Source organism: Bufo gargarizans, chromosome 2 (genome assembly GCF_014858855.1).
Source record: "Bufo gargarizans isolate SCDJY-AF-19 chromosome 2, ASM1485885v1, whole genome shotgun sequence".
Taxonomy (NCBI): Eukaryota; Metazoa; Chordata; class Amphibia; order Anura; family Bufonidae; genus Bufo; species Bufo gargarizans.
Window position 1 is genome coordinate 471,655,431 of NC_058081.1, and position 16,148 is coordinate 471,671,578.

The following is a 16,148-nucleotide window of genomic DNA, read 5'->3' on the forward strand; positions in this document are numbered from 1 at the left end:
ACAACAGTTTTCTATCATTGATCACAAATGATCCTGATCACATATAAATTCTCAACCCTAGCCAGCCAAAATTATCAACAGCTTTAAAAGATTCATGACTGGGCCCGGTGTTCTGCCAGATTCCTATACCTGGCAGAATGCTATACCCCGAAGTGACGCGGCCGCATCGGGATCAGCTAGAGGAGGGTGTGTGTGGATCTGCGCAAGCGCAGATCCACTGGATTCGTAAAAATAATTGCACCGCCGTGGGAGAAGCACCTACTTCATTTGCATGCGCAAAACTGTACACCGCGCGTGCGCACTCAGGGGTAGGTAGATGCGCATGCGCGGACACATCATCTGGAGCAGTTCAGCCTCACCACATAGCAGAGGTGATTGCAGGATATTGGGGTGGTGGGATCACCACATAGCAGAGCTGAGTGCGCACGTGCGGAGTACGGTTTTGCGCATGCAAATTAAGTAGGTGCTTCTCCCGCGGTGGTGCAATTATTTTTACGAATCCACACACGCCCTCCTCCAACTGATTCCGGTGCGGCCTCGTCACTTCCGGTGCGGCTGCGTCACTTCCGGGTATAGCATTCTGCTAAGGTATAGGAATCTGGCAGAATACCGGCCGTGTCAGGGCTGTAGGAACCGGCTGCGCTGTATGTTTGTGCGTTATGTAGCAGAGGCTCAGACACGCTGCATCTTGCTTGCATAATGCGTTTATAGTGACTTCATGAATCTTACAGTGCCAATCCGTGTGGAGTCCGCTCAGCCAATCACCGGCTATAAAGGGACAGCGCTGAGTGGTCCACCACTGTCTGCCAAGACAAATACGGGCCCCATTCTGGAGATCGCTGGGGGAGTCCCATCCTGTGGATAGGGGATACATTTTTAATTACTGGATAACCCCTTTAAAGTCATACAAGTCTGTCATACTACAATACTACATTTATTAAAATTTCCCTCCTCTGTGCCCCCATATAGTACAGCCCTCCCCCCCGCATGTGCCCCCATATAGTACAGCCCCCCTCTGTGCCCCCAGATAGTACAGACTCCCCCTTTGTGCCCCCAGATAGTACAGACTCCCCCTTTGTGCCACCATATAGTACAAGCTCTCCCTCTGTGCCGCCATATAGTACAGGCCGCCCTCTATTCCACCAAATAGTAAAGACCCCCCCCCCCCCTGTGGGGCTGGTATGCAACTTTTTCCAGGGCTGTTTTTTATCCCCAGTCCGGCCCTGAGCATCAGAGTAGTAGCTGAGGCAGGTAGCCAGAAGAAACCAGTCTCTTTTGTCAAAGTGTTGGTGTGGCACCAGTGATGATCTAGTCTGATGCATCAGGAATTGGTGGTTGGAAATCCTGGCTGATCCATGCCTGATTTATCTTGACAAAGGCCAGTCTCTCAACATTTTGGGTGGACAGGCGAGTTCTCCTTGGGGTAACTATGGCCCCTGCCGCACTAAACACCTGGTCTGATCCCACACTACTGGCCGGGCAGTACAGCTTTTTCAGGGCAAACTCTACTAGTTGCAGCCACAAATCCAGTTTGGCTACCCAGTAGTCCAGCGGATATTCAATGTTGGGTGGCAGGGTGCTCTCCAAGTATGCCACCACCTGCTGGTTCAGGTCCTGCTCCAGGTCTACCTGCTACTGCTGGTGAGTAGTTTCTTCACTATGCGGGTGAAGAAAGCTACTCGTCAGCGACTGTAGACTCAGGCTGCTGCTGATGGAGCTGGTACCGCTCCTTCCACCCCACCCCTCCCCAGCAGCCATGGCAGTGGAAAGTGAGCACAGAGGGCTCCCTGATCAGACCTGTGAGAGGATGAACGATGGTGAAGATAGGTAGCGGCCAAGTGACTACATAACATGTATTTCAGTTTGTCCTCCCTCTCGGTGGGTGTTAAAAAGGTCCCCCATTCTGGACTGTTAGCGAGGGTCCAACAAGGTGGAGAGCCAGAAGTCATCCCTCTACTAAATGGTGACAATTCGGCTGTCACTACTCAAGCAAGTGAGCATGCATCGAACCATTTGTGCAAGTGACTCGGAGGGACTCCCTGCCTCCATCTCCACTGCATACTGCCACGGTGTGTCCGGGTCCTCTGTCTCGTCTTCCTGATCGCGCTGTAGCTCCTCTGGCTGCTCCTCCTCTCCTGTCAGCTGAGTAGAAAAACCACCCATTTCGCTACACATTGCCTGTGCTCCAATGTCCTCCTCCTCCTCCAGTTCAGCCCCCACAGTGCTCATGTGGCCGTGAGATCTAGGTGCCACGTCTCCAGTGCCCTGACCAGCTATTACCAGCATCTGTTCCAGGACATGAAGCAGTGGAAGGACGTTTATTCCGTAGTCCTGGCGACTGACAAAAAATTTGGCCTCCTCAAAGGGCCTGAGCAAATGGCAGGTGTCACGCATGAGCTGCCACTGGATGACATCGAAGTTACACAGTGGAGTACTCCTGTCCGCTTGCATCATCAAGAAATCGTTGATGGCCTTTCTCTGTTTGTATAGTCCGTCCAACATAAGGATTGTGGAATTCCAACGGGTGGAAACGTCGCATATCAGCCTATGATGGGGGATGCCGTTCTGCCGCTACAGCTCAAGGGTGAGCTTTGCAGTGTATTAGTGGCTGAAGTGCATGCAAAGTTTCCTGGCCATTTTTAGGATGTCTTGCAGATGGGTGGAAGACTTCAGGAACCACTTGACAACCAGATTGAACACGTGTGCCATGCAGGGCGCATGTCTCAACCCTCTTTGACGCAGCGCCGGCACCATGTTCTTCCCGTTGTCAGTCACCATGGTTCCGATTTTCAGTTGATGCGGAGAAAGCCATGTTTCGATTTCTTGATGCATCACACGGAGCAGTTCCTCCCCTGTGTGACTCAGTTCACCAAGGCAAACGAAGTGCAAAACAGCGTGACACTGCTGTGCCCTCCACATGTGGTATACTGGGGGAGCACTGTGAATTGTCCCTGCAGTGGAAGCTGAGGACACGGTGGAGGATGAGGTGGCAGAGGCGGACATTGTCGCAGGACCAAGGACCACGTTGAGGCGGAAGCGGTGTTACCTGCCAAGTTGCTGGTGTCGCTGTGCAGGAACCACATTGACCCAGTGGGCTGTAAATGACATTTTCTGTCCCTGACCGTTGTTACAGCTCCACACATCGGCGCTGCCGTGCCCTTTGGCAGACACCGACAGGCTCAAGGACTGGGCCCACCTTCTGTTCTACATATTTGTGCAGGGCTGGTACTGCCTTTTTCGCAAATAAATGATGGCTTGGGACTCTCCACCTCGGCTCAGCACATGCCATCAGTTCTCTGAAAGGTGCTGTCCCTAGCGCCTTCAAAGTCTGTCCCTGTACTCTGAACGCTGGAAAATGGCAGAATCTAAAATGGCTGCCGTATTTATAGGGCTGTGACATCACAGGGCTGGCTGCTGATTGGCTGCAGGCAGGCATGTCAATCTGGGTGATCCCGCCTTCCCAGAGTTTCTTGCCCCATGTCCTCAGTCCTCACACGTGTAGCCGCCATTTTAGGAAAATGGCGATTCGTTACCATGAAGCGCGATGATATTTGCATTAGTTGCGAATCAAATTTTTCCTAAAAATTCAGATCGAATTCCACTTCGTCAGCTTCGATTCGCTCATCTCTACTGGTGACCTATGCTCTGAATAGGTCATCCGTATCTGATCGATTGGGGTCCAACACCTGGGACCCCCGTCAATCAGCTGTTTTGAGAAGGCGTCGTACCTCTGAGCAGCTAACTAAGCACAGCGCCATACATTGCATAGCAGCTGTGCTTGGTATCGCTCTCAGCCCCATTCACTTGAAAGTGGCTGAGCTGCTCCTAGGCCACGTGAACGATGAGCGTGAGGTCACTTGTCTAGGAAAAGCAGCGAGAAGGCCGCTGCCTTTTTGAACAGCTGATCGGCCGGGCTCCTGGTTCTCTGACTATAGGTCATCAGTAAAAAAAAAAAAAAAAAATCTCGGAAAACCTCTTTAAAGTGCATCTCCTTAACTGAGGAGCAGGTACAGTGGCGTGCTTTTGGCGGTGGTTGTGCCTGGAATTACAGCTCAGTCCCAGTCTGTGAGCTGCCCCTATCTGATATCAATGGCCTGTTCTAAGGATAGACCCCCTTTAAATTATCTTACTTCCTTTTGTTTTGTGTTCCTTCCTCTTTTATTGATATATTCCATAAAACTAAATGACTTCAGGGTCACTTGGTATCTATGAATAGTTTCCATAGACGTTTTGTGTTCTTGTCCTTCCTGTTATGTCCATCTGTCTCATTTCTTCTTAATGGACGAGGCTGCTCTGATGGATTCTCTGTTTTATGAACACACAGAGGAGAATGAGGAGCGGACCATGATCGACCCAAGCTCCAAAGAAGAACCAAAGTTTAAGGAACTTATAAAGGTGAGAACAATATAAGTTTATGCCTTTATCTTTTTTCTTTCTGGGGTTCTCCCTTAGATAAAAAGAAACTGTGGCTGAGTTATGAATCAGCGGCAGGGAGTATTCAAACTACTGTAAGTGTTTTGCGGTCCACAAAATGTGCATATTGGCCGTGTTCACACCGCATCATGATGCTGACCACTTGACTTCAATACTGTATGATTTTATTCTATATGTACAGTACAGACCAAAAGTTTGGACACACCTTCTCATTCAAAGAGTTTTCTTTATTTTCATGACTATGAAAATTGTAGATTCACACTGAAGGCATCAAAACTATGAATTAACACACGTGGAATTATATACATAACAAAAAAGTGTGAAACAACTGAAAATGTCATATTATAGGTTCTTCAAAGTAGCCACCTTTTGCTTTGATTACTGCTTTGCACACTCTTGGCATTCTCTTGATGAGCTTCAAGAGGTAGTCACCTGAAATGGTTTTCACTTCACAGGTGTGCCCTGTCAGGTTTAATAAGTGGGATTTCTTGCCTTATAAATGGGGTTGGGACCATCAGTTGCGTTGTGGAGAAGTCAGGTGGATACACAGCTGATAGTCCTACTGAATAGACTGTTAGAATTAGTATTATGGCAATAAAAAAGCAGCTGAGTAAAGAAAAACGAGTGGCCATCATGACTTTAAGAAATGAGAGTCAGTCCGAAAAATTGGGAAAACTTTGAAAGTGTCCCCAAGTGCAGTCACAAAAAACATCAAGCGCTACAAAGAAACTGGCTCACATGCGGACCGCCCCAGGAAAGGAAGACCAAGAGTCACCTCTGCTGCGGAGGATAAGTTCATCCGAGTCACCAGCCTCAGAAATCGCAGGTTAACAGCAGCTCAGATTAGAGAGCAGGTCAATGCCACACAGAATTCTAGCAGCAGACACATCTCTAGAACAACTGTTAAGAGGAGACTGTGTGAATCAGGCCTTCATGGTAGAATATCTGCTAGGAAACCACTGCTAAGGACAGGCAACAAGCAGAAGAGACTTGTTTGGGCTAAAGAACACAAGGAATGGACATTAGACCAGTGGAAATCTGTGCTTTGGTCTGATGAGTTCAAATTTGAGATCTTTGGTTCCAACCACCGTGTCTTTGTGCGATGCAGAAAAGGTGAACGGATGGACTCTACATGCCTGGTTCCCACCGTGAAGCATGGAGGAGGAGGTATGATGGTGTGGGGGTGCTTTGCTGGTGACACTGTTGGGGATTTATTTAAAATTAAAGGCATACTGAACCAGCATGGCTACCACAGCATCTTGCAGCGGCATGCTATTCCATCCGGTTTGCGTTTAGTTGGACCATCATTTATTTTTCAACAGGACAATGACCCCAGACACACCTCCAGGCTGTGTAAGGGCTATTTGACCATGAAGGAGAGTGATGGGATGCTGCGCCAGATGACCTGGCCTCCACAGTTACCGGACCTAAACCCAATTGAGATGGTTTGGGGTGAGCTGGACCGCAGAGTGAAGGCAAAAGGGCTAACAAGTGCTAAGCATCTCTGGGAACTCCTTCAAGACTGTTGGAAGACCATTTCAGGTGACTACCTCTTGAAGCTCATCAAGAGAATGTCAAGAGTGTGCAAAGCAGTAATCAAAGCAAAAGGTGGCTACTTTGAAGAACCTAGAATATGACATATTTTCAGTTGTTTCACACTTTTTTGTTATGTATATAATTCCACATGTGTTAATACATAGTTTTGATGCCTTCAGTGTGAATCTACAATATTCATAGTCATGAAAATAAAGAAAACTCTTTGAATGAGAAGGTGTGTCCAAACTTTTGGTCTGTACTGTATATTGACTGCTCCTGAAGAAGGGGGTACCTATAAAAAAAACTCCGAAACGCTTTGAGCCTTGATACCAATAAAGGGAATTTTCCAGAAGTACCATCCGTGGCGACTGTGGTTATTCCTAAGATTCTACAAGCGATCCAGACAGGGGAGTGTCTTGAGCTTATCCCATAGACTACCTCCCCAGTGAAATGAGTCACTTATATATTTATTTTTATGTATGCTTTTATATACACTTATCTATTATACACCCTAAATTGGGGACCACATCCTTTGGGGCTATACCTTTTTTTCCCCCACCCCATTTCACTTCCAAGAATTGCATTTAAGTGATTGACGCTCGCTGTGGCTGTTTTTGCTCCTTTTTTCTGTCCTTTTACCTATTTCTGTATGTAGCAACCTTTTGCCGCATATTCAGCCACCACTGGAAGCCTCCCATCACTTTCCTCATCTACTGAAATTCCCCTTTCCTCCCCTTAGTTACTCTAAGACTTCTTGGATTCTATCCAAAGAGGTCTGCGACTAACACTCTTTTTTTGGAGTTTATTCCCCTTTTTATTTTCTTTCTAGGTACACAGCCAAGCTAGCCTGTATCGTAGTCATAGATTCTTTAGGTGACTGATGTGACTTGTAGGTACACAGCCAGGCAAGCCTGTATCCTAGGTTTATCAGGTGCCTGAGGTAACTTTTAGGTACACAGTCAGGCTAGCCTGTACCATAGATTCATTATGCGGCTGAGGTGACTTCTAGGTACACAGCGAGGCTAGCCTGTATTGTAGTCGTAGATTCTTTAGGTGACTGATGTGACTTCTAGGTACACAGCCAGGCTAGCCTGTATCGTAGATTCTTCAGGTGTGGGCAGCTCGTATTTGCATGTTGCTGTACAATGGGCTCCCATCAGGCAAGTTTCCAGACTATGGGGGCCTATGTGCTCTGAAAGTTTGCAAATATAATTTCTGGTTAGGCCACATTGACATCTGTGCTGTGAACTCAGGTGGAGGAACAGACTGTCGGAGATCACTGTATCCGGCATAGCCGCATACCAGCATGCACCTCTGTATCCCCATTCACTTCAATAGGATCCGGACGATTACCGGCATATATGCTGCGTGTAGTATTTTATTTATTTTTGTCTGGCATATATGCATAATACAGTGACCAGAACAGAGTGCCGGAGTTCACCATGCAGATGTGGCCTTAGCCAAGAAAGACATCATTAGTGTAATACCTTTTTGTCTTTGCTTTAACCGAAAAGTATTTAACATGATATAGACCTGAATCTGATGGAGTTGTACAGGATTAGAAAACGATGTCCAAAGGGTCTCTCTCTGGTTTTGCAGCTTGACCCCATTCACTTCAATGGAGCTGAGCTGCAGCAGTGAACAGATGTGGGTCCGTTTGTGGAAGAAGGCAGCCATGGTTTTCTAATCCTTGACAGCCCTTCAACCTACCTCACATTACCATCTATTAACAGATCTGTTTCTCAGTCAGTGCAGGCGTCTGACTAGTTCCAGAAGATGCTATAGCGGCAGCCTCACGGTCGGCCTAGAGAAAGTTTGGGGGTTTCTGGTCAGCGAATATCAAAGTTGTGTCATTAGCCCTTCGAAATGAATATTATCAGTGTGGTTATTCTCGTCCATCGGGGGCAATGTTTGGGTTGTAGTACTAAGTACTAGGGCTGATTTACTAGTCCTGTCTAAATTGTAGCCCGGGTAAGGCAGTCTGAAGATATGACAAACTAAGTTTGGTGCACGGACAGACACTTTTCTCTTGTTTTATACCACCTATAGGTTCGTTAATTTTGAATGAATTTTATGGCAACATTTTTTCCCAAAATGTTCCTGCTTTCCCTTCAGCCACACCCTTTAGCCAGCTAGATGCAGTGGATTTTTTCTAAAACTAGCTGCAACAAGTTTTGTTCCTCGCCAGCATGTTTTCATCCAGCCTGCATCTTTTTAATGGGTATGTTCACATTTTTATGCCTTATCCATACCTTTTTTTTTTTTTCTGCACCCACAGGTTCTAATAGATTGGATTAATGAGGTTCTTGTGGAGGAGCGGATAATCGTGAAGAACCTGGAGGAAGATTTCTACGATGGACAAGTCTTGCAGAAGCTTCTAGGTAACTAAAATGTAAATTTACTATATTGTCTGCCACCCAAAAAATCTGCACAGATTACATATTGATTCTGAAAATGTTTTATAAGGCATATTTTTGGCCCTTGAATCTGTGATTGAATAGAGAGGTGGCCAGGATGCTTGATGGTTAGAACTGCGGCTGGTCAAACCTCCAATGGTGCCCTGTACATTCTTTTACCCTTATTATGATGAGTCCAAATAACCATACTGTACAGCGCCCAGTTATACATTAAAACTTCTATACGGTTGCCTAAATAACAGCACTATACGCCGTCATATGTTACTGTGCAATGCCCAAGTAGTAGTGCCTAAATAAATGCTGCCCTACAGTGCTCAAATACTATTCTAACCAAATCACAGCGCTATACTTAAAGGAATTGGCCACTTTCCAGCTGCTGGTGACCAATATGTATTTAAGATGACTATGTGGCACTTACTATTATGGCCATTGTTGATATTCTGTGCCGTTCACTATATTTCATAAGTCATGTTCCCTTGTTAGTCAGATCTTCTGTGCTGTCCTCATAGAGGTCCTGTCTATAAGACGGCCGCTAATGGAGGGTCATGTGACCAGACACATCACTCAGCCTCCTCCATTCTGTACAGATGGCAGGTGCAGTGTATATAACAGAGGAGACATCACATGGAGGTGATTTGTCTGGTCACATGACCCTCCATCAGCAGCCATTTTATGGACAAGACCGGCATACATTATAAAATATAGAAAATGGCACAAAATTTCAACAAAAGCTATATTATTAAGTGTCATGTGATCATCTTACAAACACATTGGTCAACAGTAACCATAAAGTGGCCAACCCCTTTAAAGCAGTGTTTCCCAACCAGTGTGCCTTTGGCTGTGCGGGCATGCTGGGAGTTGTAGTTTTGCAACAGCTGGAGGCCCACTGGTTGGTAAACACTGCTTTAAAGTATCCTTTTAGGCTCTGTTCACATCTGTTGTTACAGAAACCATGACACAGAGCCAGATCTGTTGGACGACAGACATCACCACCACCGGACAGACCGCTAACTGCATGCAGGCCTATCTTTCTGTCATATGTGAGAAAAAACTGCATTGGAGGCTCCGAACTGAACCTCTTACCTAGGTCTAAACATAACTTTATATACAGTCCTAATGAAAAGTTTATGACCACTTGAAAAATGAAAAACAAAAAAAATCATATTTTACAAGTAGAGCTTTAACATGCAACAAGAAGAAATGAGAGTGAGACAAAACATTTTTTGAGCATTCAATTAATTGAAAATAACGATTAAACGGAAACAGGCTGTTTTTCAGCTGATCCAAATTTTAGGACCACATGCCTTTAAAAGGCCAAATCTGTGCAAAGATGTGGATTCATTGTCATTTTCTGTCAGGTAGTCACACAATGTGATGGCGAAGGCAAAAAAACTCTCCCTTTTTGAACGTGGTCGGGTTGTTGAACTGCATAAGCAGGGTCTCTCACAGTGCGCCATCGCTGCTGAGGTGGGACGCAGTAAGACAGTCATTGGAATTTCTTAAATGATCCTGAGGGTTATGGAACAAAAAAGTCAAGTGGAAGACCCAAAAAAAGTTCATCAGCACTGAGCCGGAGGATCCAATTGGCTGTCCGTCAAGACACTGGATGGTCCCAAATTAAGGCCCTTACTGGTGCTGACTGCAGCCTCATAACCATCAGATGGAATCTGAGACTGAGGGGCTTCAAAAACAAAAAACATCTTCAAAGACCTCGTCTCCTTGAACGCCACAGAACTGCTCGTTTGGATTTTGCAAGAGAGCACCAAACATGGGACATTCAAAGGTGGAAGAAAGTTTTATTCTCTGATGAGATTATTTTTTTACCTTGATTGTCCTGATGGTTTCCAACGTTACTGGCATGACAAGCAGATCCCACCTGAGATGTTTTCTACGCACCACAGTGGAGGGGGCGCCATAATGGTCTGGGTGCTTTTTCCTTCAGTGGAACAATGGAGCTTCAGGAAGTGCAGGGGCGTCAAACGGCCACTGGCTATGTCCAGATGTTGCAGAGAGCATTCCTCATGACTGAGGGCCCTCGTCTGTGTGGTAACGACTGGGTTTTTCAACAGGACAACGCTACAGTACACAATGCCCGCAGGACAAGGGACTTCTTCCAGGAGAATAACATCACTCTTTTGGCCCATCGTGCGTGTTCCCCTGATCTAGATCCAATTGAGAACCTTTGGGGATGGATGACAAGGGAACTTTACAAAAATGGACAACAGTTCCAGACAGTAGATGGCCTTCGTGCGGCCGTCTTCACCACTTGGAGAAATGTTGCCACTCGCCTCATGGAAACGCTTGTATCAAGCATGCCGAAACAAATTTTGGAAGTGATAAACAATAACGGCGGAGCTACTCATTACTGAGTTCATGTTTGGAAGTTGGATTTCTGTTTTGGGGGGGTTTTGTTTTTTTTTTGTTTTTTTTTAAGGTGTGGTCCTAAACTTTTGATCAGCTGAAAAACAGCCTGTTTCTGTTTATTCGTTGTTTTCATTAAATTGAATGCTCAAAAAATGTTTTGTCTCACTCCCATTTCTTCTTGTTGCATGTTGAAGCTCTACTTGGGACCTTGTTAAGATCCAGCCATGCTAAATATGATTTTTTTGTTGTTGCTATTTTTCAAGTGGTCTTAAACTTTTGATCAGGACTGTATGATGCTGCTATACAGGCCCTGCTAGTAAAACAACGTGTATCTGTTATATTAGATGATTCATGAGCCCCATCATGTGTAGAGGATTATAAAGTAGTGTATTTCTTTTTAGGGTTGGTTTTGCTTGCCTTGTTGCAGACGCATTAATTCATTTCATTGACCTGGCTCCTGGGATTTAATGATCTAGTAGGATGGGATGGAATTATGGCTTTTAATTACGTTTCTTCTTTCATTCTGCCGTCTTAAAGGTTAAGTCCAAATTAAATTACTCTTAAATCTGCAAAAATCACGGCGGCTGTTCATAAATTCATATGGCATTTCACTAAGCTACATGATTAATGTGGGAATAAGAAAGGAAATTTCCCCTTTCATTTGACTGGTCATTTACCTAAATTTGTTAAAGGGAATGTCTATACTGTACCTTTTTAGTTAGAGAGGTTCCCTGATGTTAAAGGGGTTCTCTGAACTTTTAATATTGGTGACCAATCCACAGGATAGGTCATCAATATCAGATCCGACACCCCCACCGATCAGCTGTTTGAAGGGGCGGTGCGCACGCAGTACGCCGCTTGCTTTCTCCCTTCTCTCTTCCTGCTCGCTGCTGCTATGTCTATGGCAAGTAGGAACGGAGACGGCACGCGCGCACTGCACACGCGTTCCCTTCGATCTTCCCGCCGATCTAATATTGATGACCTATCCTGACTTCCTTCAGTGATCAGTATGGAAGTCTGTGCTAAGATGGGTAATGGGATATGTGGGTTGGTGTATGGTTACTTCTAATTGGTACTGACGATTGTGGGTGGTCTTGGGTGTGGGTATTTATATGCAATTCTGCCGTATGCTTTTTATGCTTGACAAAGGCTGTTGCACAGCCGAAACTTTGCAGATTTTTTTTGTATGCTGTGAAGTCCTAATAAAGATGGAATGATGGTAGATGCTGCCACCGCTGTTTGATTTTCAACTATCCTGAGGATAGGTCATCAATATTAAAAGCCTGGAGACCCTGAAGGTAAACCTTGGGGAAACCTAAGTTGCAAGTATTCAGTTTATCTGCAGTGCCCCCACGGGCAAGGTGAGATATTACGCAGTGCACAGTTGGTAGGATGTCCTTATAATGTATGGATATGCCGAGTCCTCCAGAGTGGGAGATCATCTCTGTAGCTGATCCACTGTATGGAAATCCAAAATATCTGATAACTAGTTTCCATAACCGGACAACTTCTTTAGAGACGGCCTATAACCTCTCCTGACATGTCTGTTTTATTAATCACTTACTTCCCCATGACTGTGTTTTCTTACTCTATTATACCTACTTGAAGTTTATGAATGAATTGCTAGCAGTCAGCAATAAAGGTACAGATGGATTTTACCAGTTGGGGGGGGGGTTCCTGCACAGTCTGACACCAATAGCACTGATTGGATGATGTCAGAGTGTGCAGGGACAGCCGCCCCAACTGTTAACACCCAGTTGTACCTTTAGGGTATGGCTATACTACGACAGAAAGTGTGCAACTACACTCAGACAAGTTTTTTAATGAGTAAATGGTGTCGCACTGCGACGAGACAGTTGCACAAAAATCCAATCCATCCGAGTTGGATTTTTGAGCGACTGTCACTTTGCAGCATGTCTCACTGCAACACCATTGCCCATTATTACAAAAAAATGTTGTGCGACATTGCTGCCACAGCCGAGCCATTATTGCAGACTGTTAGCAATTCATTTCTAAACTTCTAGCAGGAATAATGGAGGAATAGCACATGATAAAGTCATAGGAATAGATGATCCAGAGTGGTTACTGCTTGGGGAATGCAGGTAGTTACTAACACAGACCTGTCAGGAGAGGTGGCTCTTTAAGGGACACCGGTAGGGGGCATAGATTTTCTTTGGGGAGCTCCTACAAGATACATCTCTGACCATAGGATAACAGCAAGCAGAGAACTTGAAAACTGTGTGGAATTGATACGGAAAGTGCATTACAAAACTCTGCGTTATAAAATGAATACCCCCCACACCCACACATTAACAGGTTTTTATGAGGATGGAATAAGCCTTCTGATGAATTTTGCTATTTTGGGGGGGAAAAATGAATCTTTTTTTTTTATGTAATTTTTTCCTCTAATCTCCATGACAAACCTCGACCCCAAAACCTTCAAAGTTTACAGTGGTGCCTTTCTTCTTATTGCAGAGAAGTTGGCAGACAGAAAGCTGAACGTGGCTGAGGTGACCCAGTCTGAGATTGGACAGAAACAGAAGCTTCAGACCATCGTGGACGATATACAGGAATATCTGAGACCACAAGGATGGCCGATTCGATGGAACGTCGATTGTAAGTAGATAGGAGGGACCACCATGGTTATATATAATTGTCATTTTAAAATAATATATCTTACAGCTGTTTCCAGACTAGATACAGTGAAGCAAGTGATAAGAGTTAAAGGGGTTCTCCGCATCGGACAATCCCTACTTGTTACATGGGTCCCTTTGTAGGAAGCTGATACCAAAGTGTCCCCCTGCTGGGACCTCTAGTGATCAGTTGCTATCTGCAAACCTGGCAGTAAGCTGTTCTACAGCTAGAGCAGTGGGGCAGGGCTCCTGCTGCAGCCAGATGCCTTACAGTTACAGATGGCTGATCTCCTGGGATACATGTAGAAGAATTCTTTAGATATGCACTATAAGGCCCCATGCACACGGCCGTGTTTCACAGCCGTGTGCGGGCCATGGAACCGCGGCCTGGATCCCTCCTGAGAGCAGGAGCGCACGGCGTCACTGGTTGCTATGACACCGTGCGCTCCCTGCTGCCGGCACAGAACAGTAATACACTGGTATAGATCATACCAGTGTATTACTGTATTGCGGCGGCAGCAGGGAGCGCACGGCGTCATAGCAACCAGTGACGCCGTGCGCTCCTGCTCTCAGGAGGGATCCAGGCCACGGTTCCACGGCCCGCACACGGCTGTGAAACACGGCCGTGTGCATGGGGCCTAAGAGATGACAGGGTGAGAGGCCAGGAGGAGATAAGGTTTTGAGTATATTCTCAACTGACTGTTCCTCTTATAGTAATGTTGTTACTTTAATTATATTAATATAATGTCCTCAGTGATCCATTTTATTTGCCTGCAGCAATTCATGGAAAGAACCTGGTTGCCATTTTGCACCTTCTAGTAGCATTGGCCATGCATTTCCGAGCTCCCATTCGACTTCCGGAGCACGTGTGTGTGCAGGTGGTGGTCGTAAAGGTAAAAACGTCTGGGTGTGTGTCTGCTACATGGTGAGGCAATTCTGGCTGTCTGTATCCACTACTAGGGTGAGATTACTACATGCAGTGGTGGATTAAGTACACCACAGGTCCTGGCTGTTCCCTAATACCCCCCTTCCCCACTTCTGCCCTGCCATGCTATGTCTCTAGTCAACATTGCCTGTCCCTACATGCTGACAGTGTCCAATCATCAACAGTGTCAGACTGTGTAGGGAAAAATTCAATTTCCGTTGTCAGTCGAGGGCTATACTGCTGCTTTTGTGGGATACACAGATAGAAATGTTAGTAATGGTGACAGCTCCTGCGTAAATGCAGTAACTTGGCATCATCTATAGACATTTCTTGTCCTTTTGTTCTCCGTCTGGCCCAGACGGCCACAAGGTTTTCCCCTGGTGACTGCTAAATTTGCTGCTGAAACCTCTTTAGCCTACAGATCGGATCCCCCAAATAAACAGAGGCCCAGGAATAAATACAAGCCTGAATAAACAAATGCATACTCCTGTCCCTGAAACTATTAGGGGCAGATATACTGCAGATTGTCTGGGCAAAAAATCTGCAGTGTTTACTGTGGCAGCAACGTGGATGAAATATTATCAAATCTCCTCCACACACCGTAGAAAATATCAGCACAGAATACATACTGATACAGACCCCCTAAATAAATTCAGTCCCTAGACCCTCTAAATACAGATTTCAGGCATACCTCAAAAATAAATTCAACCTCCAGACCCCCTAAACTAATACAGATTCTAGAACCCATACAGCATCTCCTGCTCCCCTTGCTGTTCCCTCTTGTGGCTAGAGGACCTTCAGAGGTTATGTGACCATGGAAATGTTCTTCTGCAGGTCCAGCAAAAGAGGTCACATAGCAGTTTTGTTGCTGTTTTTGTTGTGATTCACAGCAAAAACTGTGATAAAACTGCTTTTTTTTTTTTAAATGAAGTCTTTGGATGACTGCCGAAACTGCCATATCATAATCTGCTATTGACCGCATACTTTTTATGCAGTGAATACAGTATAGCTCCATCTAGTGGTGGCTGCAGGCAGTCAGATCTTTTCCATTATTACCAATTATATGAAACTATCCATAGCCACTAATTATAGTTTTCATTGTTCCAGAGCACTATAAAAAATGAAAGCTGTGCTGTAATTTTTTTTTTTTCAAAGCCAATTTGTCCATGAAATAATGCAAGTTATAGTTGTATAAACCATTGGATGTGAGGGAAGTTTTATTAGAGTCTCATATGTTCATTTCCTCACTGAACTGTACTGTGGTAGAATTTTCATGTTTTGTAGAGCATGGTGTAATTGCCTTTTGTATCAATTGTGATGTTGTGTGAAAAATGTGAATATTTTTTTTTTTTTTTTTTTTTTTATGATGTACATGGGCAATACTCATAAACTACCACCAGATGTCAGCATAGGGCAACATGAAAACATCCATCCTGGGAAAACATCCATCCAATCACCCTGCACGTTTGATCAGTCTTCCAAAAATTTCCTGCCGTTAAATTGCTTTTTAAAATTGGTTTTCAATTGGCAATGCCTTGTGGTTTCTGGGCCTCAGTTGTTTTCTCACTTGTTATGGTCTATTCACTTACTTTTTAGATGAGATCCCCTTTTCTTAAAAGTATTTAAACGTTTGGATCTTCCTCATTTGGGCAATTATACAAAAAAGAAAAGTGACTGGTGACTGCTCTGTTCCCTTTATGTCACAGACAGGATCAGGGACACCTAGATCAGCTCTACAGTCGAAGAAGCACGTCAAGCAGCACCTCATATCTCAGCTTCTCAGGGATATTGGGGGTTATCTGCAGTTACTCATGACGTTTTAGAACTGGAATGGAACTG

General features: G+C 45.1%; 1 protein-coding gene across 3 annotated transcripts in view; it reads left to right on the forward strand.

Annotated features, from left to right (window-relative positions):
• PARVB (parvin beta) overlaps positions 1-16,148 on the forward strand; it is a 53,724-nt gene that overhangs the window by 13,535 nt on the left and 24,041 nt on the right. For all 3 annotated transcript variants that reach the window (XM_044281084.1, XM_044281086.1, XM_044281085.1), the window contains exons 3-6: positions 4,325-4,395; positions 8,249-8,351; positions 13,227-13,367; positions 14,162-14,277. In XM_044281084.1, the coding sequence (XP_044137019.1) occupies positions 4,325-4,395; positions 8,249-8,351; positions 13,227-13,367; positions 14,162-14,277 (431 nt within the window). The remainder of the gene's footprint in view (positions 1-4,324; positions 4,396-8,248; positions 8,352-13,226; positions 13,368-14,161; positions 14,278-16,148) is intronic.